Consider the following 23,378-nt stretch of genomic DNA (forward strand, 5'->3'; position numbering starts at 1 on the left):
GAAAGTGTAGAAATGGTAAAAAAAAAAAATTGATGATATGGTGAAAAGATACCAAAGCCAACCTGAAAGAGCTCCAAATGGCCAAAGTTGAAAGAGTTTGAGCAACAAACTAAAATAACTCAGGGAATAAGATAAATATCCGTAAGTCCATACTGATATAAATAAAATGATTGAATGAATGAGGGAGAAAGAACAATTCTTCCTTACAGGAGAATTTCAGTTAATAAATGTAGACAGAAGGACGATGGAAAGCCACCATTAGAACACCACAGTTACAATTGCTGAAGGTGAGGTCTACCCATGAATGCTGAAACTGGTGAATGAAAATTTAAAGAGGAACAGAGTTAAAGAATCTCTCCCCAAATATTTATGAAACATAAAAGGAAAAAAAATAATAACTTTACAGTGGAGAAACCTGGCAGACACCATCTTAACCAGGCGATCAAGGTTAACGTCGCCAGTAATAAAACATCAACCTTCTGTACTCCCGGATAGGATGCAGTGAGGAAGGTTCATCAGCTCTGTAGTACTCTCCCCCAAATTTTTTAACCTTAATCTACTCTGAGAAAACATATTTAAAACAAAACATTTTTTGAGCATTGCAAGATGTTCCAGGCTCATCTTCTATTTGCTCCACAATAGCTCTGGAACCAACCACTTCTCATAGGAGCCCTGGTTCCTTTTATTGAAAAAATCAAGAAACCCAAATTGAGAGATATGCTACTCTTCCTAAGTGTCAAGGCCATGAAAAATGAGAAGAAACAGAGCCGTCATAGGTTGGAGGAGACTTACAGAGACATGACTACTAATGTCTCGTTTCTGTTCCAGGATCCTATGAAATGCAGTGTGGGACCCTGGAACAGAAACAAGACATTAGTGGAAAATGGATAGGACTTGGATAAAGTCTGTAGTTTAGATAATAGTATTGTACTAATGTTTATTTCTTAATTTTGATAATTGTATTGTGATGGGAGGGAAAGCTAGCTGAAAAGTATCTGGGAACTTTTGTACATCTTTGCAACTCTGTGAAAATATAAAATTATTTTTAAAATACAAGCTTAAAAGCTATTAACTTCTAAAATTTTTTTCAAGTATGGAAATTTAGTCTCTACTTCTTTATGCAAAAATACACTCTTAAAAATAAATGTAGTTTATATTCTGGAAAAAGAAACATTATAAGGGTGCATATTGCATATTGCTTTTGTTTAAAATTTTCCTTTGAACCTTGAAGTTTTTTAGGTTTTTTTTTTCATTTTAATTAGTTGCTCCCTTGTATCTGTTGTCATCCAAATTGGAAGAGTTCTTAGTTTTAAAAAAATACTTAAGCCCTGGATGGTGTAGCTCAGTGGATTGACCGCGGGCCTGCGAACCACACGATCTTGGTTCGATTCCCAGTCAGGGCACATGCCTGGGTTGCAGGCCAGTTCCCAGCAGGGGACTCACAAGAGGCAACCATACATTGATGTTTCTCTCCTTCTCTCCTTCCTTTCCTCTCTAAAGATAAATAAATAAAATCTTCAAAAAAATACTTAAAAAGTCTACAGTTTATTCCTAAAAAAAATTTTCTTTTTCTCTGAACAAGTGAGTTGTCCTGTTTACCCTTGAACAACATAGGGTGAGAGGAGCTGACTGCTGCATAGAAATCTGTGCAGTCAGTCTGATAACTTTTGACTCCTCAAAATTTTACTGTCAGTCTTAAAGGCTTAACAATAACATAAACAGTCAATTATTTAGTATGTTATATGTATTATATACTGTATTCTTACAATAAAGTAAGCTACAGAAAAAATGTTATTAAGAACCTCATAAGGGCCCTGGTTGGTGTAGCTAGTGGATTGAGCGCGGGCCTGCAAACTAAAGAATCACGGTTTGATTCCCAGTCAGGGCACATGTCTGGGTTGCAGGCCAGTTCCCAGCAGGGGATCCACGAGAGGCAACCATACATTGATATTTCTCTCCCTCTCTCCTTCCCTTCCCCTCTAAAAATAAATAAATTAATTTTAAAAAAAGGAACTTCATAAGGAAGACAAAATATAGTTACATAAAAAAATCTGCAGATTTACAGAAAAAAATCTGCATGTAAGTGGACCCACACAATTCAAACCCATATTGTTCAAAGATCAACTGTACTTTGCTCCCTGTCATCTTCTGAGGCTGCATTCAGGCAATGGCTGGCGCCTCTTGCACAAGTAGCCATCTCAGGAGGAGGGAGAGAGGGAGGGAAGGAGGGAGAGAGAGAGAGAGAGAGAGAGAGAGAGAGAAAGAGAGAAAGAGAAGTGATGTAGATTGGATTTGTAAGAACAGGATTCAGGAATTTATTAGTGGCAGTTCATTTGCGTTTGTCCCAGTCTGGTTTCTGGGAGCCAGTTTATTTAGTTAGGTAAGTCTATATTAAAGTATGTTTAAGTCTTATTATGAGAAGAGGTTTCCTGGAGCAGTTAGAAACCTCACCCTAAGCAATAGCTTGAGGAAACCGTACCTGGGGCCAGGTTTCCCAGTGAGTCATTGCCCAACCTTTAGACTTTCAAAGACCTTTGTTCAGAGATCTTTATTTCTGGGCTACAATTCACCCACAGGACGTTTAGGAATTCTACTTCAACCTACCTGGTGTGATAAAAAAGAAGTTTGGACTGGGAATTAGAACTCTGGCTCTCATACTAACTAGCTGGTGAGTTTGGAAAATTATTGGACCTTTATGTGTCTCGACTTCCTCACTGTAAAAAGGGGGTTTTGGTTACTTGATTTCTAAGCTGCTGTCTTGTAAAAATCTGCCACACGTATCTAAAGCTGAAGACATCTTCCATCTTAGCAAATGATTCCCCTTTCTCTGTATCCCTTTCTTATTTGTTACACCATTGTCCTTACAGTCTCTGAGGCTAAAAATCTCAGAGTTATTTTTGGTTTTTTAAATAATTTTTTGAAAGATCATCTCTATTTGTTTTTAGAGAGAGGGGAAGGAAGGGATAGAGAGAGAAACATCTATTGGCTGCCTTTCACACGCCCCAAACTGGGGACATGGTTGGCAACCCAGGCATGTGCCCTGACTGGGAATTGAACTGGTGACCCTTCAGTTCCGAGGCCAGCACTCAATCCACTGAACCACACCAGCCAGAGCCACTAGTATTTTTATTAGTGACATGTATATCTCAACATGTGTAAAGCAAAACTTATTCTCCCTCTTCTTCCTATATACACTCTCTGCTGATGTCATCAACATTCAACATTATTCAAGTTTCATGGTGTCAGCTTTGATTCCTTCTCTTACCCTAAGTTCATTTTATTCTAAGAACAGCCAATTCTCTCGTTCCACCTTTCTGTTCCCACTTATTCTAATTTAAAGCTTGATTACCTCTCACTTGGTTTTAGGATCTTGTTGACTAGTAATTTAAATTCCAGTCTTTTCTGCTCTTCTTGAGTTACACACTGCTACGGAGTCATCTTTTAAAACATGGCCCTTATGGTACTTGCTTTTTAAGAAATTACTTTTGTTCTATCCCAGAGACTGTGGGGAATTCACTACAGAGTTCTTCTTTTCTTACAAATGCACACAGCGAGACTCAGGGAAATTATTTTTTTATTTGCCATAAAGGTCACATGTGTGCCGGGGGCTGGCATCTTAAAATTACTAGATTTCATCTCAGCTCACTCACAGGCTAGTTCTGTCCACTATTGGAATATGGCCCAAACTCTAACATGATCTTCAAGGCTCTTCCTAATCTCCCTTTCCATAGCTTCTCTTCAACTTCTCTTGCACCTACAGTCTGACTCCACTGAAGTCTCCTGTGCTAATTCAACTACCTATGGTGTGTTGCTAGTCTCCCTACCTGACATGCACTTTCCTCCTCCCGCCCTTACTTGTTGAAATTTTGCTGTTCCTCAATCGCAAGTCAGTTCAATGTCTCTTCCCTTCCTACCCACCGAGCCAGAAAATCAGGTCCTGTTCCTGAACCATGCATTGCCTCTAACCACATTCTGCCTCATGTTGTAATTATTTCTGTACACACTAGCAAGCTGAATAGATTATGCACACTATTGGGTAAGGTCTTCTCCCTACACCTTGTAGAAAGTAGTTGCTCAGTAATGTGGTACCAGGTGACTCTTGCTTTTATTAGTTCCATAGGGTGCTAATCATATTACTGAGAAATAACAGTAAGCTTCTATGAAGAGAGATATGGTCACGTGTGAGCCACCTTATTCCTCAAGTGTAAAGTGTGCTTACCCTAGCTTTATACCAAAATAGATGTGCTGACTTTTCCTAATTTTCTGGCCCAGAATAATCAAAACCCTGGAATTAGACTTGGGAATTAAACCCTTAATACTCAGTTCCTCAAATAATTTATGCTTTTTCTTTTTTACAAACAAATTTGAGACTATATCTTTTGTGTATTTTTTCGTTGATTTAGAATTGATCTCTGTAGAGTGGACATTTTTACCCATACCCATACTGGAAGCATAATTGTACCAAATAATGTCTTAAAGTATTGGTCAGTGTTTTCTAAATTTGACTTAAACGGTTATTACTGTGGTTTTACATAATAAAGTTTAGCTGAATTGTTTGTTGTTTCATTGTCTTTTTCTTGGTAAAAAAAGATGGACAATATATGGTGGGTTTGTCAGTAATAAACTGGAAAGCAAATAGAGAAATATCATATATTATTTGATATATTAAATATATTTCAAATATATTGAATATATTTCAATATATATATATATTGAATATATTTCAATATATATATATATATTGAATATATATATTTCAGGGCTAATTCAAAAAAATGTATAGAATTAAGGTCATTTTATCCAATAAGAACAGATAATATAAAAGCAGAACACTGACTGTTTATTTACTCTGGGTAAGGAAGGGTCTTTTCTTTTTTATCTTTTTGTACCTCTAAGGGTAGGATGGAGTGAGCACTATTATTATGAGAAATCTAAGATTTAGGGGCAGACACAGCTTTAAGTGATGGGGCCAGCACCCACTGAGATGAGTGTCTCTTTCTAACACCAGCGCCATTACCATTAGAGGGTTCTGTGTTGCCTCCCGACGTGGAGATGAAAACAAACGAGTAAACAAAACCCCCTCACCCCGAAACTAGTGTTGTTTTCAGACAGGGATTTAGTTGGAAGAACAAATGCTACATGTAGAAGAGCAGGACTGTCTTAGGGTTGCTGATCACTCACATTGTATCCCAGGACTTCTAGTGTGAAATGGTGGCTTTTAGTGTGAAGCCCAGGTTGCTCTGGTGAGAGCACGTGTGTGTCCCGCTGCTGTCAGGCTGCTGGAAGCAGTACCTGAACCATAGGTTCTACCAGCCAGATCAGTTATGCTCTGTGGTCATACAGAGACCTTCAAGAAGTACTTTCATTTTTATTTTCACTCTTTAAATAAGGAAACTATTGATTTGTCTCTAATCTCACCTCTCTTGGTCAAAGGTTGGAACTCCTTTGGTAATTACTGGGGGGAAAAAGCCAATCAAGTTGGGGAGGAACCAGGTGATATCAAGGGCATGGCATTATGTGTTCTTTGACTTGAAAGGACTTTAGGAAAGAATTGAAGTATAGAGGTTTTAGTTCCCTGAGTTTAAAGTTCATTATACTTTTCGCAATTGTTAAAAGGTTTAAAATAATAAGAATTATAACAAAAAACTGCCCTGGCTGGTGTGGTTCAGTGGATTGAGTGCCAGCCTTTGGACAGAAAGGTTGCTGGTTCGGTTCCTGGTCAGGGCATGTGCCTGGGTTGCGGGCCAGGACTGCAGTTAGAGGTGTGCGAGAGGCAACCAGTTGATGTATCTCTTGCACATTGATGTCTCTCTCCCTCTCTTTCTCCCTCTTTTCCCTTCTCTATAAAAATAAATAATATCTTTTTTTAAATTATAATAAAACCCAATATGAATATGTTTAAAATTCTCTTAATACTACTATAACAGGCCTACTATTTTAAATATATTATTTCCTTAAATCTACCTCAAAAGCCTTATAAAGGTAGATATTATTCTCATTTTTTCAGCTGAAGAAACTAAAATTGAAAAGATAATGTAATTTGTTAAAAGTAACAAAGTCAAGATTTTAGGTGAAGTCCATCTCACCTTACAGCCCTTGCGTTTTCTGTTATCCACGCTGTGTCCCCAGCTCCTCCCCCAACAACAAGCGGCCGCTGCTGCAGAGCTTGGGGAGAGAGGGCAGCCAAAAGAAACTTGGATGTAGGTGGTACCTAGTTTGGCTGTGAGTCCACAGAGATGCTGATTGCACCTCCCCTGGGATGTAACTCAGAAGAGTAGAACATTTCACTCCAAATGTGACTTTGGAACAGAGTTAAGTTCAGGGAAAGGCCAATCGGTGTTTGCACAGTAGGGTCAGTCATAAAATGATGGAACTGGAAGAGACCTTTGAGATCGTCTGGCCTAACCTTCTCATTTTACAGGAAACTACAACTGAAAGATATGGAATCATTTGACCAAGATTATGGTTTTTGAGAGAACCGATAGAGGAGTATGGCCTGCTGGTCTGAAGCTCTTTGCTCTCTCACAACACACCGCTGCCAGTACTTGGATGCTGGGGAATCCTCTTTTGTATCTAATATTCTGCCTTTCTTTATTGAATAGGTATTTCAGTATCTGTAGACAAGATGGAATCAACTGCATTTAATCGACGGCAATGGACTTCACTTTCATTGAGGGTAACGGCCAAAGAACTTTCTCTTGTCAACAAGAACAAGTCATCAGCTATTGTAGAAATATTCTCCAAGTAAGTGCTGATTCTGGTCCAAAAGGACCATCTGTCTGGAGCAAACATTACCACCTGTCAGGGAAATCAGTAAAGGAAGTACATGTTGTGAAACAGCTTTACTGAGCTCCTTTCGGGTTTTAAGCACCATACATGCACTGTGGAGAAGGAGATTTTATGATAATAACCAGGAGACACATTTTGTCTTTCAATTTTTGTTTAGTTGGGGAAAGAAAAAAGTCATAAATGCAGAAGATAATCATAAAACACTAATTATTGAGCAAAATGTCAGCGAGTCTCAAATAAGTAGGAGTAAGACCTAGATGCAGAATAAGAGAGAGAAAGTGACCATCATGGGCAGAGGTAGTCAGGAAGGCTTCCTGGTTGAGATGAGTTCTGAAGCAAGTTTTGATTTAGTTCACGGGAATGGAATGAGAGGTGCACTCTTCACCTGCCTTGTCTAATATGGTAGCTTCTACATATATGGCTATTTAAATGAAAATTAATTAAAGTCAAATAATATTTAGAATTCAGTTCATCAGCTGCACTGGCCAAATTTCAAGTGTCCGATAGCTACACGTAGCTAGCTGGTGGCTACCATACTGGACAGCACAGAAACATTTCCTCACTACGTGAAGCTCCGTTGAACATTGCTAACTCCCTAGGCAATCACCCACTGGCTGCATTGTAGTAAATAGAGTTCTTTTTTTTATTTTTTTAAATTTATTTAATTATTTTTCAAGTAGAGTTTTCTGTCTATTACTCCCATCCTGTAAATAGAGTTCTCCTGGGCCCTGGCTGATGTGGCTCAGTGGATTGAGCACCAGCCTGCAAACTGAATAAGGTTTGACTGGGACACAGCCATGTCCCTTTGCGTAGTATCTATGGCTGCTTTCGTGCTACCACAGCAGAGTCGCTGCAGAGACCATATGGCCCTCAAAGTCTAAAATATTTTCTCTCTGGCCCTTGAAGAAAAAGTTTGCTGACTCCTGCTCCGGACCGTGAGTTCTTTGATATAAGGACCTTTCCTGTTCGCTTTATCCCTAGTGGGTAGCACAGTGATTTGAACATAGTAGACACTCAACAGATGTTGAAGAAATGGTTTATGTAAATAATAAACCACTATGGCTAACACGTTGACTTTGCTCAAATAGAGATGCCGTAGTGGGGAGGAGCTCTGGGCAGATGATAGTTTTACTATACTAGTAGAGTTTGTTCATTCATAGAAGCTACATTTATTCAAGAGAAGAAAGATGGCGAAGACTGAAGAACATAATTCTAGGAGCTGTGTCTAGGATTAGATTAAGTACCTAAATAAGAGGTTTCTGTAATCTACAGTGTCACCTTTTCTTCAGTGACAAATCCGTCAAGCACCTGCTGCGTGGAAAACGCTGCCCTTCGAAACTGTTGGCCTTGGTTATCTATGTGAGACTTCCTAGCCCTTTTACTTTCTACATTGTATACTTTATAGTGCTGTAATTTTATGTCAAACATGTATTATTAAAAAAGACAATTAAGGAAAATATTTCAGGAAAAAAGGGATCAAGATCTGGGAAGCTGTTAAGACTTAATCCCTGACCTCATGGAACTGAACAGCATAGTTTATATTGGAGACAGCGTTCCCAGATTTCCTTCATCTTGAATCTCGTGGGGTACCCCTTAACAATATGGTGTTGCAGTTATCTATTCTATGTGAAAAAAATCTTCAAGGTTTAGTGGCTTAATGTAATGAGAACATTTATTTTGCTTATTGATCTCCAGTTTGGGCAGAGCTTACCCTTGCTCCCCTCTGCCTCAGCCAGGGTGCTTGAAGCCTGGGGGCCATAGTTTTATCTGAAGGCTCACCCAGCTCATGAGTCAGGTGGTTGATGCTGGCAGTCATCTGGGCTCTCAGCTGGGGCCCTGCTCAGAACACCTACACATGCTTCTCCGTGTGGCTGCTTGGCTTGGTTGGCTATGTTCCAAGGGCAAACATCCGGACACGGAAGGAGGGAGGGAACAAAGGAGGAAGGGAATCAGGGTCAGAAAATGTATTGCCTTTTACGACCTAGCCTCAGGAGTTACACACTTTTGCTGCATTCTCTTCACTATAAGCAAGTCATGAAGGCTGGTTCATATTCAGAGGGAGGGGAGTTTGACTCTACTTTTCAGTGGGAGGAACATCAGAGATTGTTATGGACATGATTGGAAACCACCCTGTGTGGCTTCCCTGCCTCCCCCTCCTCCCCAAAGATTCTGATTCAATATGTCTGGGATGGAGCCCAGGGATTTGTGTTTTTAACAAGTATTCCAGGTGATTTTTACCTTCAGGAAAATTTAGGAAGCACTGGTAGTAGAAGAGAGGGACCTGTGAACTTGAAGCAGTGAACTTGAACATAAAGCAGAATGATAGATTCAGGCAAAGGATTGTAGAATGGAAACATGAATAAAAGGAATAGGAAAGCAAGCAGTCTGGCACGGAGAAATACAGGAGGGACTGGTACAGTTCAGTTAGGGCCATACAGTGGAAGGCTATAATGCCAGGCACAGTTCAGGATTTGGTTAGATAAACAATGGAAACCATTGAAGGTTTCAGGCAGGGAGAATGACATGATCAGGCTTGCATTTCAGAAAGATGCTTCTGGCAAAGGTGTAAAAGGTGTACTGGAAAGGCGAGAGAGTGACGGCATGGAGACAAGTCATGGGACTCTCTTGAGAACCCAGGTGAAAGCTCTTGAGGGTGAGGGGCAGCAGGCATGGAAAGGAAGGGAAGGATTTGAGACAGTGTTGAGATGTGGTTAATGGGACTTGGAAACTCCCTGTTCTGTAGAGAAACTTCTTCACATTCTCACCCTTTTCGCCCTCCCCAGCCCCACGTCTCTTCAGCTGAACGTGGCTTTCCTTTGACACACATCCGGACTCTGGGTGGTGTCTGCCCGCTCTTTCTGCACAGTCTTCTCTGAAATATTCTGGAGCCAGGGGTCATGGATGCTACTTTCCTACATTTCTGCTGTTTCCCATCCCTTGTATTTTGCACCTTGTTCTGAAAGTCGAAACCTGTACTTTGAAACTCACAACGAACCACCCTTTTCTCCTCTTGTCCTCCCTTTTGCTGCGGTGGGGTGTCTTCCCTGGGGACCTTAGCTTCCAGATTCGTTCTCTCCTCAGCGTTTCTCAGTGGTAGTGCTGTTGGCGTTTGGGTGAGGCAGATCTTCCTTGTGCAGGGTGTTCATCATCTTCCCTTGCTCTAAATGCTGGCGGTACCCTGTAACATTATGACAACCAAAAAAGAAAAAGGGGGTGGAGGAGAAACCCCAGAAGGTTACCACATTTTTCCAAGTGTCCCTTGGGGCCAGTAATGCCCCCAGTAAAGAATCACTGGTCCAAAAAAAAAGACAAAAAGTCTTTTATACACTGGTCTGTATAAATGACCTGATACTCTGGACTCAGAATTTCTTTTTTTTTTTTTTAAGATTTTACTTATTTGTCTTTAGAGGGGAAGGGAAGGAGAGAGGGAGAGAAATATCAATGTATGGTTGCCTCTCATGCATCCCCTGCTGGGAACTGGCCTGCAACCCAGGCATGTGCCCTGACTGGGAAGCAAACCCTAATTCTTTGGTTCACAGGCCCATGCTCAGTCCACTGAGCTACATCAGCTAGAGCTGGACTCAGAACTTTTTGATCTTTCCTGCTCCTTCAACCTGCACATGGTCTCTCATGCCCCTGTCTTCATTTCCAACCCCATCATCGCTCAGAATCTGTCTCTGAAATGCACACTTGGAAAACCTACTCCCTGCCTAGAGCCTCCTGTGTGTCCATGTGTTATTCCCGCTGACCCTGCTCTTTGGCCACACCAGGACACTCAGACTGTGACGTCAGTCCTCTTCCCTTCCTAACTCTGTCAGTCACATCGGTGGAACTCTCGCCCCTTCCTCAGTTCACTTCTCACTCCTTTATTCTGTCCTTGTCTGGCCCAGCTAATTCTCAAGATAGAGAATTTGAGTCTTGCTGTAGCACTGATAAGAGGAAGTTGGAAAAAGCTATTCCCCTTATGGACCTTAATTTTGCAGAGACAAAGTGCAGAGGGATCCCCTTCTCATAGCAGAGTAAGTTGTCTTTTCTCCAGGGACGTGATAACAGCAATGGCAGTTATGCAAAACGGTAAATCCTGGACTCATTCATCAGAATCAATGTGCCGCACACTGCTAGACTCTTGATGGAAATAGATACTACTTCTAATCCTAACAAAAATTGTATGAAAGAGGGACATTATCCCTGTTTTATAATTAAAAAAAACTGAAGTGTAGAGAGTAACCAGCCCATGTTAGTATTTTAACTAGTTTCTGTTTGGTGTTTTTCTTCTGATGCACATATCTGAACCTATTGAACTGGTTTTGAAGGGTGAATAGAATTTTCTTTGGTGTGTCAGGAAGATAGTGGCGACATTGAAGAGGAAGGGGAACAACTGAAGTAAGGCACAGAAGTAGGGCAGCACATGATGGGCCCTTAAGACAGTGAAAAGTGAAGCCTAGATTTCTTCTCCAGGTTTCATACTCAATGGAGACATATTGCTGATACTGCTTAGGCCTTTAGGGTTCACTCACTGGTGGTTCCCAAAGCAGACGTCAGGACTGTGTTCTACAAGTCATGTATGAGTATCTACACCTAGTGACTTGATTTGCCCTTGTTTTTGAAACACTCTCTGTGATGGGGTTTGCAATTAGTAAATCCTGTACAAGCCTAGGGAAGAGACTGTAGGAATCCTTAGGAGGCTTCTGATGAGAGACATATAAAATTTGGAGGAAACTTAATCTGACTGATGTTTGTAGAATTAGTTTTTTGTCAGTGAAAATGACCAGCACTTAAAATATATTTTAATGAGAGCACTTGCTTGCCATCTTTAAAAAAATACCCAAGTCTAAAATTTTTAATCTGAAACTGCTCTGGCATTAGGACTTAATTGCTTCCTATTCCATAGGGCTTAGATGCCACTGCTTGACTAACTCTCCTAAGGCGAATGTGAGCCCAGCCCTCCGCTGCTGGAAGTCCCTGTGGCAACCTCAGGGGGTTCATCCTTGTCAGAGATTTAACCACTTTTAGTGTTGCATTCAGTAAGGAGTGTCCTTCTGGACTTGAGGAGTATGTGCTTTTTCTAATCCAAGCATCTTTATTACATCTTTTCTCCAATATGGACGTCTTTTTGTACTTTTCATTCTGGTAACAACATGCAGTTTATGAGGGTGCTGTGGATTCCCACCCTATTTTCCATGATCTGCAGGTGAAGTTTGAAACACTTTATCTGGAATTCTTGACTTGGTAAATTTGTGCTGAATCCAGTCTGTACAAGTGAGAGACTTCACACCTTTTGCCACAGTGTGTTGTCTGCCTGAGGGCCTCTGAACTGTTGAGCCCAAAATCCCAGGCGTGAGTGTGATGACGGTTCTCTGCAGAGGCCGCACAGACAAGAAGTTGAACAGAGCAAAGACCACCAGGCTTTACTTTCTATTTGTTAACAATGCATTTTATGTTTCTGTGTACCTAAGAGTAATTTTTATGGCATCAGAAGTGATGGCTCATGAGTACTTTATAGCTCTGGAGTTTTCTTTTATTAAACTTCTATACTATATAAATTATTAAATTTGAGATAAGGGAGGGCCTGTTGATGGGTCAGTTTGAATGGCTAGCATTGGTTTCACTCACCGTTGACTTGATTAAAATTTGACCATCATGCCTTGGCTGGTGTAGCTCAGTGGACTGAGCACTGGCTGTGAACCAAAGTGTTGCCGGTTCAATTCCCAGTCAGGGCATATGCCTGGGTTGCAGGCCAGGTCCCCAGTAGGGGGCATGTGAGAAACACATCGATGTTTCTCTCCCACTCTTTTTCCTTCCCTTCCCCTCTCTCTAAAAATAAATAAATAAAATCTTTAAAAAATAAAATAAAATTTGACTCTCTTGGTGCAATTTGGTTTCTCTGCAAAAGTTTCCTTGTTGACTCATATATGTTTGGAATTAAAGGGAATCTAGCCCAGTGGTTTGCAAACTATCTTAATTGAGCTCTTCAGTGGAACCTCAGGGGACAATTCTGGAAAAATGGGAAGATCTAAAGGGCTAAGCCAAGGCCCTTTTCACCCCAGTCATCCTGCTTTGATCCCTTTTATATGGTCCTAAATAAGATACGATTTGAAAAGAGCATTCTGCAGCGAAAAGGGTTTAAAAACCACTGATATGGCTAACCTTCGTCCATTCCTCTGACAGACAATGATCCTGAGGCTCAGCAGTTATGACCGAAGACCACACCACACTGAGTGGCAGAACACAGCACAGAGATCCCTCCTCCAACACCCCTGTGCCCTCCCCCACATCACAGCTCTTTCCTCCCTTGTTATAACTTTACCCATTCCATTGTCCCAAGGAAGAACAGGGTTTATATTTAGTTTTCTGTAACTATGCTTCCTTCATTAAAAAAAAATGACCCTTAGTTTTCCCTGGTTAACCTCTTTGCTTCCCTGTAACATTTTAGTGGTGAAATTGTTCCGGAAGAAAATACATTGCCTAAAACTTGGGAGTTTCCATTCTCCCCTTTTGGCTCAGTGTTCCTTTTGCTCTACTTGAGGGCCTACAAGGAAGAGTCATGGCTCAGGAACTCTGTTTTCTGGCCTTAGAAAAGTTTGAGACATTGTTATTACTCCCCAGATAATTTTAGCAGCCTCCATCAGCCTCCCTTCTCAGCTGAACACTAATGAGCCAGTTGCAAGGTTAAATTCAGTATGTGAAGAAGAGGAGACAGAAGGGAAAAAACAATCTAGGAAGGGAGGGGAGATAAGATTTTTAGGTACAAAAATCTCATCACAAATATTTCCCCCTCAACTTTGGATCTTCAAAATGCCTCGGCACCTTCCTCAAATCAGTGGCCTTCACATTTTGTGTCAGAATAATGCAAATTGCTCTGAGCGCCTTTGAGGAAAGGCTGAGGCCAGAATCCTTGTTTAACACTGAATTCAGAAGTATTGTGCCATAGAGCATCTTAGCATTCACACAAAGTGTGAAAGTACCAAGGACTGGCTTGGAAGAAAGCAGCGGTGTAGAATGGGTGTCCCTGCTTATGTACTATTTAGCAGGCACTTTGTTATAAATAAAGGGTGGGGATATTTGAGTGGGAGTATCAAAACACCGTTCAAGATAGCCATCAGTATACGTGCCTGTGTCTTACAGATGCCTCCGTGCTAAAAGGTCAGGACTGAAGATGAAAATTATTTTGATGTTCTTTCTTTAAATCTGTGTTTCTGTTAAGACAGTAAGGGGAACTTCTGAACTTATTTACCCGGCTAACCACAGTGTAAATAGTTTGCCATGGAGAATAATTGACTAAGAATAAACCCATCTGCTGATCAGCTCTGGTTTTCATATATTGTATTATTGCTGTAATATACTGAAGATGATTACCCAAGGGTGTGGAAACACAAGTTCAAGGCCATTTCTCAGTTCCTTTCTCGCTATAATCCACTGTGTTTCTGCATTTCCATTTTTTAGGGAGTCTCTCAGTCAGATATGTTAGAACAGTGGAGGGAAAATATATGGAGAAGGACAATCACTAGAGCACTGTTTTTAATAGTAGAAAACTAGAAAGAATCCAAATGCCCATTAACAGGAGTATGGGTAAATTAATTATATTTACAATGGAAGAGGATTGTCAGGGTAGCCAAGGGCTTCTGTTGCTAAGTTTAGATGTTCGTTAACCTTTGCCTTACATGACTTCTCACCGCTTCTTCCTTCCACATTTTTTCTTCTCTTGATTTCACTGGCAGTCTCCTGGTTTTCCTCCTGCCTCTCTGTCTGTTCCTTGCCATTCTCTCTTATCATTTCTTCTTCCTCATCTGACTCCTAAATATCAGGGTCTCCAGGACCGAGTTCTGGGCCTTTTCTTGCACTACACACTCTGCAGGTGATATCATGTATGGACAGACCTAAATTTATAGTATCAGAGTTCTCTTCTGAGCTCTAGACACGTGTATCTAATTATTGCCACCACCAAATGGATGTTTTAGTTAACATGGCTAACCCTGACCCCTTGATCTTCCCCATCTGCAAATTCACTCCTCCCTCAGAATTCCCCACCCCAGGAAACAGTAATTCCATTGACTCAGCTGCCAGAAACCTGGGAATCATTCTTGAGTTCTTCTTCCCCTTCCTCTTATTACAAATCCTATTGATTCTACCTCTGAAATATATCTCAAATCTATTCACTTTCCTTCCTGTCCAATGCCACCACTCTGGGCCAAGCCAGCATCATCTCTCACTAATGCTACCTTCATTTGAGAATGCAGTCTGCTCTCCTCACAGCATCCAGAGAGCTCTTTTAAAAACATAATTTGGGTCAATGACCATTCCTTGTACCTGTGATCGAATTCAAAACCCCTAGCATGGCCTGCAAAGCCCCTGCCTCCCAGCATCATCTCCTGTTCTCTCCCTTTCCCAGTGCCCTTCAGCAACACTGGAGTTCTTTGTGTACCTTATACATGAGAGGCTTTCTTGCCTTGGAGCCGTTGCGTGTGCCATTTTTCTGTGCCTGGACTGCTCTTCTCCTCTCGTTTTGCCTGGCTGACTCCTTCTGGCCAAACTTCAGATCTCAGGCTAAAGGTCATTTCTTTCACTCACAGGCTATGCCCTGCCCTTTCAATTTGGTTCCTTTGTTAGGTTACTTAATAATACTCTGTTCATTTCCTTTGAAGGGTTCAGCACTATATATGTTGTGTGTATAGGTATATGCATATATATATGTGTGTGTGCTTATGTGTTTAATTATCTATACTGCAAACTGAGAGCAGGAACTGTGTCTCCTTTAGTTATTTATTATGTTTTAAAGATTTTATTTATTTACTTTCAGAGAGAGGGGGAGGGAGGGAGGAGAAACATTGATGCATGAGAAATATATTGATTAGTTACCTCCCACGCACCCCAACCAGGACCTGGCCTGCAACCCACTGGGAATCAACCGGTGACCTTTTGGTTCACAGGCCAGCACTTAATCCACTGAGTTATCTCTTTCACTACTTTTTCTCTAGTGCTTAGAACATCTTAAACAAAAACTTTAGCTGCTCTAAAATGGGCAAAGGAAGATGCAGAATAGTATGTTCAATATTATTTCTTTGTTTTGTTTAATATGTATGTTTTAGATGTTAATCCCTTATCAGATATATGATCTTCAGATATTTCCTTCTACTCCATAGGTTGCCTTTTTAAGCTATGAACAGTGCCCTTTGATATGCAGATTTTATCAAAGTCTAATTCATCTATATATTCTTCTGTTGCCTGTGCTTTTGGTGTCATATCCGAGAAATCATTGCCAAGTCCAATGTCATGAAGCTTTGCCCCTGTTTTCTTTTAAGGCTTTTATAGTTTTTGCTCTTACACTTAGGTTTGTACTCCATTTTGACTTAGTTTTTGTTTATGGTATAAGGCAGCAATTTTCAAGCTTTTTCATCTCATGGTACATATAAAATAACTACTAAAATTCAGTGGCACACCAAAAAATACATTATTGTTTTGTTGCTCTGACAAAAAGTAGGTGTAATTTTGATTCATTCACCTGAGACAACTATTGTTATGTTGACTGTTGTCATTTTTTTAATTTGACAATCTAAAGGAAAAGAGCTCAATGTCCCTGACTAAACATTCAGGTATTGCAGTTTTTGAAAACTCCTATGGCACACCAGTGTGCTGCAGCACGCGGGTTGAAAATCACCGATAGAATGTAAGAGTCCCACTTCATATTTTTGTGTGTGGATATATATACTTTTCTGAACACCATTTGGTAAGAAGATGGTCCTTTCCTTTTACCTGGTCCTGGCACCTTTGTCAAAAATCCTTTGGCCGTATATGTAAAAGTTTAGTTCTGGGCTCTCCACTTCCTTCTGTTGATCTTTACCTGTACATCTATCTTTTTTTCTTTTTAATATATTTTATTGATTATGCCATTACAGTTGTCCCATTCCCCCCTTCATTCCCCTCCACCCTGCACACCCCCTCCCCAACAATTTCCCCCTCTTTAGTTTATGTCCATGTGTCACAAGTTCTTTAGATTCTATATTTCCCATACTATTCTTGCCCTCCTCCCATCTATTTTCTACCTACCATCTATGCTACTTATTCTCTGTACCTTCTCCCCCCTTCTCCTCCTCCCACTCCCCTGTTGCTAACCCTCCATGTGATCTCCATTTCTATGGTTCCACTCCTGATCTAGCTGTCCTCTTAGTTTGCTTTTGTTTTAGGTGTGGTTGTTAATAACTGTGAGTTTGCTGTCCTTTCACTGTTCATATTTTTCATCTTCTTTTTCTTAGATAAGTCCTTTTAACATTTCATATAATAAGGGCTTGGTGATGATGAACTCCTTGAATTTGACCTTATCTGAGAAGCTCTTTATCTGCCCTTCATTCTAAATGAAAGCTTTGCTGGATAGAGCAGTCTTGGCTGTAGGTCTTTGGATTTCATGACTTGGAATACTTCTTTCCAGCTCCTTCTTGCCTGTAAGGTTTCTTTTGAGAAATCCGCTGACAGTCTGATGGGAACTCCTTTGTAGGTGACTGTCCCCTTATGTCTTGCTGCTTCTAGGATTCTCTCCTTCATTTTAATCTTGGCTAATGTAATGATGATGTGCCTTAGTGTATTCCTTCTTGAGTTCAACATCTTTGGGACTCTGTGAGCTTCCTGGATTTCCTGGAAGTCTATTTCCTTTGCCAGATTGGGGAAGTTCTCCTTTATTATTTGGTCAAATAAGTTTTCCACTTGTTGTTCTTTCTCTTCCCCTTCTAATACCCCTATAATTTGGATGTTGGAACGTTTAAAGATGTCCTAGAAGTTCCTAAGCCTCTCCTCATTTTTTGAATTCTTGTTTCTTCATTCTTTTCTGTTTGGTTGTTTCTTTCTTCCTTCTGGTCCACTCCCTTGATTTGAGTCCCAGTTACCTTTCTATCACTATTGGTTTCCTGTGCATTTTTCTTCATTTCAATTAGTTTAGCCTTCATTTGTTCCTCTAATTTGTGACTAAAATCAACCAGTTCTGTGATCATCCTGATCACCAGTGCTTTGAACTGTGCATCTGATAGGTTGACTATCTCTTGGTCGCTTGAAAGTATTGGCTCTAGGGCTTTGATTTGTTCTTCTGTTTGAGCCATAATGTTTTGGTCTGTTCCCACCTGTTATGTATGAGGGGCAGAGCCTTAGGTGTTCATCAGGGCAGGGTGACCCAGTCTCTGGGTTGTGATGCTGTATGTGGGGGCAGGGTCAGAGAGGGGCAATGGCATCTGTTCTGCTCTCTCTCATATTTCGGTCCCCTTTGCTGCTTTCCTGCAAGCAAATTGGGCCCTGTGGTGCTTGTTCCCAGGTGTATGGGCCTGTGCACCCTCTAGGACCCTATGGGTTTTTCCAACACTCTCTGTGAGGCTGAGAGCTTCCCCCGGCACCTTGATCCTGAGAGTTTTTCCAATTGGTGCTTTTAGACTTTAATTCCCGTCACTGGGGCCCTAGCCTGCATGGTCTGGGTCACTGCTGCCTCCTTTGCCAGGTTTATCTGCTCGCGAATGTGTGACCGTGGTCAGCCAGCTGCCTTGCACCCTCAGTGGGTCTGCCCATCGCCACCCCATGCCTGGGATCTGCCAATGGCTGCCTCCGCGCCTGGGTCAGTCTGGTCTGGCCTCTTTTTCCTGCCCAACCCTGCTCCGCCAGCCACTGACTCCGCCCCTCTTACCGGTCTTCATGAATGGTTTGTTGTTGTCGGACTTCTGTGTAGTTCAATTTTCTGTGTTTTGGTTGCGTTTTTGTTACTAAAACTTTGTTGTCTTTAAACTTGGTTGTGCAAGGAGGCAGTGTTTCCACCTACGCCTCCATCTTGGCCGGAAGTCTTTGTACGTCTGTCTTTAGGCTAATACTACATTGGAGGGTTTTTTTTTTAATTGTGTTAAAATATACATAACATAATTTACCATTTTAACCACTTTAAAAAATATTTTATTTAGGGCCCTGGCTGGTGTAGCTCAGTGAATTGAGCATGGGCCTGCGAACCAAACAATCGTGGTTCGATTCCCAGTCAGGGCACATGCCTGGATTGCAGGCCAGTTCCCGGCAGGGGATGCACGAGAAGCAACCATACATTGATGTTTCTCTTCCTCTCTCCTTCCCTTCCCCTCTAAAGATAAATAAATAAAATATTTTTAAAAAAGAAATTAAAAAATGTTTTATTTATATACTTTTAGAGAGAGGGGAAGGGAGGGAAAAAGAGAGGGCAGGAAACACTAGTATGAGAGAGAAATATTGATTGGTTGCCTTCTGTACGCACCCTGATTGGAGACCAGCCCGCAACCCAGGCATATGCCCTGACTGGAATCGAACACAAGACCTTTTGCTTTGCAGGACAATCCCCAACCAACTGAGCCACATCGGTCAGGCCACTTTTAAGTGTACAGTTTGGTGGTGTTAAGAACATTCACATTGTTGTGCCACACTTAACCACCATCCCATTGTTTTTTTAATAACTACATAGTATTCCATTACATATACATATATGTGTGTATATATATACATTATAGTTTATTCACCAGTCTTCTGTGGAAGGGACACTCAGTTGTTTTTAGTCTTTTACTATTACGAGTAATGCTATCACAAATAATTTAATATAAAAATCATTTTTGCTTATGTGAGTGTATCAATAGCACAAATTCTGGAAACAAGTTTTGAATCATAATGCTATGCTTTTGTAATTTTTGTTAGATTGACAAAGTGCCTTTCATGGAGGTTTTATTAATTTACCCTCAGTATATTAGCTTTTAAAAAGCTTTTCCCACTTGATAGGTAAAATATATTCTTAGTGTTGTTTGAATTTTCACTTTGAGGTTGGACATTCTTTTTGTTTGGTTAAGAGCCATTTGGTATTCTTTTCTGTGAACTGTGTGTTTATATTCATGCCTATTTTTCCATTAAGTCATTTGTCATTTTCTTATTAATTTGTAAGAGTTCTTTGTATTTTAGGGAAATTAACCATTTGTCTGTAATATAAGTTGCAAATATCTTTTTAGCCTGTTGATTGATGTATAGCACTTGTAAGTGGAAATGGGAGTGGGAATGGAAGGAAAACTCCATTTTCTTTCATCACCTGTTACAGTCAATGAAATCCCAGAGATTTTTGGAAGTGTTTTTTACCCAGTCCTACAGAAAGCTCTGCTCAGCTGCAAGGTAATACCTGACTGGTGAAAGAGATTCTTATCAATATCTGATTGTTAAAATTTAAACAGTGATAGGAAGGGAAGAGGCCTTAGAAATCTCCTCACATGGTCACTTAATTTTGTAAGTTCGGCCAGTAAAGGAAGTGGTATGACCCAGGTTCCACAGCGGGTAAGCAGCAGTGCCAGAATCAGGATTATTTCTGGCCTCCATTTGGTGTGAGGTTATTCTGTTTAGCACAATACTGAGAAAGTCCTAAGCTTCTGAAAGTGCTTATGAATTGAAAATTGGTTTTGGTGGAGAAATGGCATCTTACCCCCAAATTTGGAGAACGCATGCGTGCACCAGCTTGTTTCATTTTGCCTCTGCATCAGAGAGCAAGATGGGTCACCAGCAGCTCTGCTGGAGCCATCCAAAAAAAACTCAGCCAGGGTTCTGGTTCTCGCCCCCTCTGCCTGAGGGGGCACAGCCTGGTCCGCAAGTGCGGCTGTGGTCTGTGCTGCCAGTGTTGCGGCCCATAGGCAAAGGAGAAAGGCTTAAGTTGGACTAAGTGAACGGGTTGTTCGGGATATGTACCTTACCGCAGAATGGCTAGGTCGTTGTACATAAAATAAAATTTTAAAAATAAAAAAGAAAGAAATGGATTCTTCCCATTCTACTCTTTGTTTTTTTCGCTCACCTCTTTATCCTTCCCCAAACGTCTTGTGAATTCTGAAATTCTACCTAAAGGCAGAGAAACAGCGGCCTTTTAAATGTGCCCTTTTCTGGGGTTGGATTGGTGCTGAGTTCTAGGCGTGCAGACCCAAGAAGAAGCACATGATGGGGATTTTCTGAGTGATGGTATCACTCTCAATGCTTCACTCAGACACCCTCGAGGAGGCCAGCTTAAGGTTGTTCTGGGTGGGCTTTGGGGATCTGCCGCCTCCTGGACCGCCCAGGCCTTGTATGTCTTCAAATGGAGAAAACTTGATACCCCCTGAAAAGCCCTGGGACTTCTCTTGTTTTTCAGGGATCTTTTGGTCCCAGTAATAAAAAATGATAAAATAAAGTGATAAAAAATAATAACACTGTTATATCTGCCTGTTCATCAAATCTAAGATGCCACCGACCATAGGCTGTGCCACTGTTTTATGCGTCACTATGAAAAAACACTGCCCGTTAAAAGGACCAGTGCTTTCTGAAGACATAACCTCTTCCCACATGCTACCCTTTTACGTACATAAAAAAATGAAATAATTTTTCTTTAAATGCCAAATCATAGCGTAATCTCTTTAAAGACATTTTAAGTTGCAATGTAAACAGGTAGTATCATCAAATACATTTAACTGAGCCAAATTGACAGTGCCAATCAATACTTAGACCAAATTCACACGTACTCAGGTAATGTGACTACCTCTGGGTTGATAAGAATTAAAGATTTCATGGGCAATAAGGTGGGGGAAAGATGCATTCTTGGATCAATTCGATGCTATCATGCATTGCTAAATCCTTTGACTATTCCCAGGGCAATTTTACACATGTAATCTCATTCAGTCTTCCCAGCAACCTTGAAAATAGCTATATAAAGCTATTTTTCTAGATAAGGAAACTAATCTTAAAGAGGTTAAGTGACTTTGCCAGACATCATAGTTAATGAGTGATGAAACTGGGACTTAAACCCCAGAATTTCTGCTCTACCCAGTTGTTTCCCAGCATTTGGCCTCACCAGCTCTGATATTTCTGTTGTATCAGAGCAGATGACTGGAACAACACCCGAGGTGAGGGCTGCTCTGATTCTCTGCTTCTTCTGATGGAGTTGTTAAACACGGTTGCGGTCAGAAATAGGTTTGCAGAAGTAGTTTTCTTAAAGATTGAAACAGTAAAAATATAAGTTTAATTTGAGGACCTTCTCTTTCTCCCCACTTCTCTGAAGGTACCAGAAAGCCGCTGAAGAAGCAAACACTGAAAAGAGGAGAAATGTGAGTATTCAGAGCCCCGGGGCACGTGGAGCTTCGGGAGCAGAGCCTGTGTGGCCCAGCCACCTGCAGCATCTGCAGGGCTTGGGCTCCATGTCAGCTGAGCTGGGCACTTGTGCCAGCTGCTCTGGTTTGTGAGCCATTTGCTCAGGAGAACTTGGCTTAGGTGCAGGGAGTCTTATTTTTTCACAAACGTTCTCTTTTTGAACCACTTTTTCTTTCCGGAGTTCAGCGAAGGACAGAAGGCCAAGTGCTTTGCCTAAGGTTAGTAAAATGGCTCACCACTTCCAGCTCAAATTAGGATACAGGGTTTCCTAGGCTGCCATTGTTTTTTTCCAAACCAAACAACCAGAATTTCTGTACTTCTCTGCATTCAAGTGGTAGCAGCTGCGCCACTGTTGTCTTCTTCTAGGTCAGGGGTGTCAAACTCATTTTCACAGGGGGCCACATCAGCCTCATGGTTGCCTTCAAAGGGCCAAGTGTAATTTTAGGATGGTGTAAATGTAACTACTCCTTAACTGTTAGGGAGTTGAAGTTACATTAGGCCCTTTGAAGGGAACCTCGAGGCTGATGTGGCCGCCGGTGAAAATGAGTTTGACACCCCTGCTCTAGGTTCTCTTTGAAAACACACTTCCTAACCCAGTCTAGTTTAGCAAGTTTCTTAGCTGCAGGATCCATCAAAGGTTGAAACCTCAGAACAAGCTCTCTGCTCATCCTCATTCTTTACTCTCCCTGCTAGATAACTTCCAGCTGGGCTGTATGGTGTAATTCTTTTGAAATCTTACTTGATTTAATCTTATGGTGGGGAAAGAGACATATTTAGGCAAGAATTCTTTAATTTGCCTGGCATTCCAAAAATATCCTCCTGGCAATTTTCAGTACCTAACCTATTTATATTAGTATGTAACATGCCCCTGTCAATTTGTTCTAAGAAGGATAATGCTAAATTAGTCCTTAGCTTAGTTTTCCTGTTCAAGAAATGGATCCCCTTGGGTACATTGTAAGAAAAAGCTACCATTGGAGCTCCAGTTGCGCAATCGGTTAGCGCGCGGTACTTATAAGAAAAAGCTGCCATCATTTTACTCAAATGCTAGTTCCTTTTTGTTCCTTCTCTCTCTCCCTTGCCTGTTATTTTCCATTTTCCTCCTTCCTTCTTCTTTCCTTTCATTCATTCATTTAGCAAGTATTCACACAGCATTGTGAATTCACACAGCACATTCACCTAGTATGTACCAGGTCCTGTTTTAGGCATTCATACAGACTACATCTCTGCCACCATGGAGTTTACATTCTAGTGGAAGAAACACAAATAAAGTTATTGTGACAAGTGATGACATTAGCTATGAAACATAGGCAGTAGGTTAGAGAGAGATAGGATATAAGGTGGTCAAGGAAAGCCTCTGATAACTAGACATTTGAGCAGAGAGCTGAGGACATGAGCCAGGGAGAAGAACAATTCAGACAGAAGAGAAGAGCACATGCAAAGGTCCTCAGGCAGAAATATTCTTA

The 23,378-nt window shown here is 41.0% G+C and overlaps 1 protein-coding gene and 1 long non-coding RNA gene across 4 annotated transcripts in view; one reads left to right on the plus strand and one right to left on the minus strand.

The window, feature by feature from the left end:
- LIMA1 (LIM domain and actin binding 1) overlaps positions 1-23,378 on the plus strand; it is an 82,604-nt gene that overhangs the window by 18,187 nt on the left and 41,039 nt on the right. For both annotated transcript variants that reach the window (XM_037031045.1, XM_037031046.1), the window contains exons 2-3: positions 6,603-6,744; positions 21,827-21,872. In XM_037031045.1, coding sequence (XP_036886940.1) covers positions 6,626-6,744; positions 21,827-21,872 — 165 coding nt within the window. In that variant the 5' untranslated portion in view covers positions 6,603-6,625. The remainder of the gene's footprint in view (positions 1-6,602; positions 6,745-21,826; positions 21,873-23,378) is intronic.
- On the minus strand, positions 8,435-15,434 carry LOC118976512 (uncharacterized). Of its 2 annotated transcripts, none has more exons than XR_005064283.1 (3): positions 15,212-15,434; positions 9,778-9,967; positions 8,435-8,677 (listed from the first exon to the last, which is right to left on the minus strand). It is a non-coding gene; the product is annotated as an uncharacterized LOC118976512 (long non-coding RNA). The 2 variants fall into 2 exon arrangements; XR_005064282.1 differs by having other exon boundaries at positions 9,842-9,967; positions 15,212-15,426.

The sequence above is a fragment of the Sturnira hondurensis genome, unplaced genomic scaffold, assembly GCF_014824575.4.
Source record: "Sturnira hondurensis isolate 20B ecotype Veracruz unplaced genomic scaffold, ASM1482457v3 Scaffold0020903, whole genome shotgun sequence".
NCBI lineage: Eukaryota > Metazoa > Chordata > Mammalia > Chiroptera > Phyllostomidae > Sturnira > Sturnira hondurensis.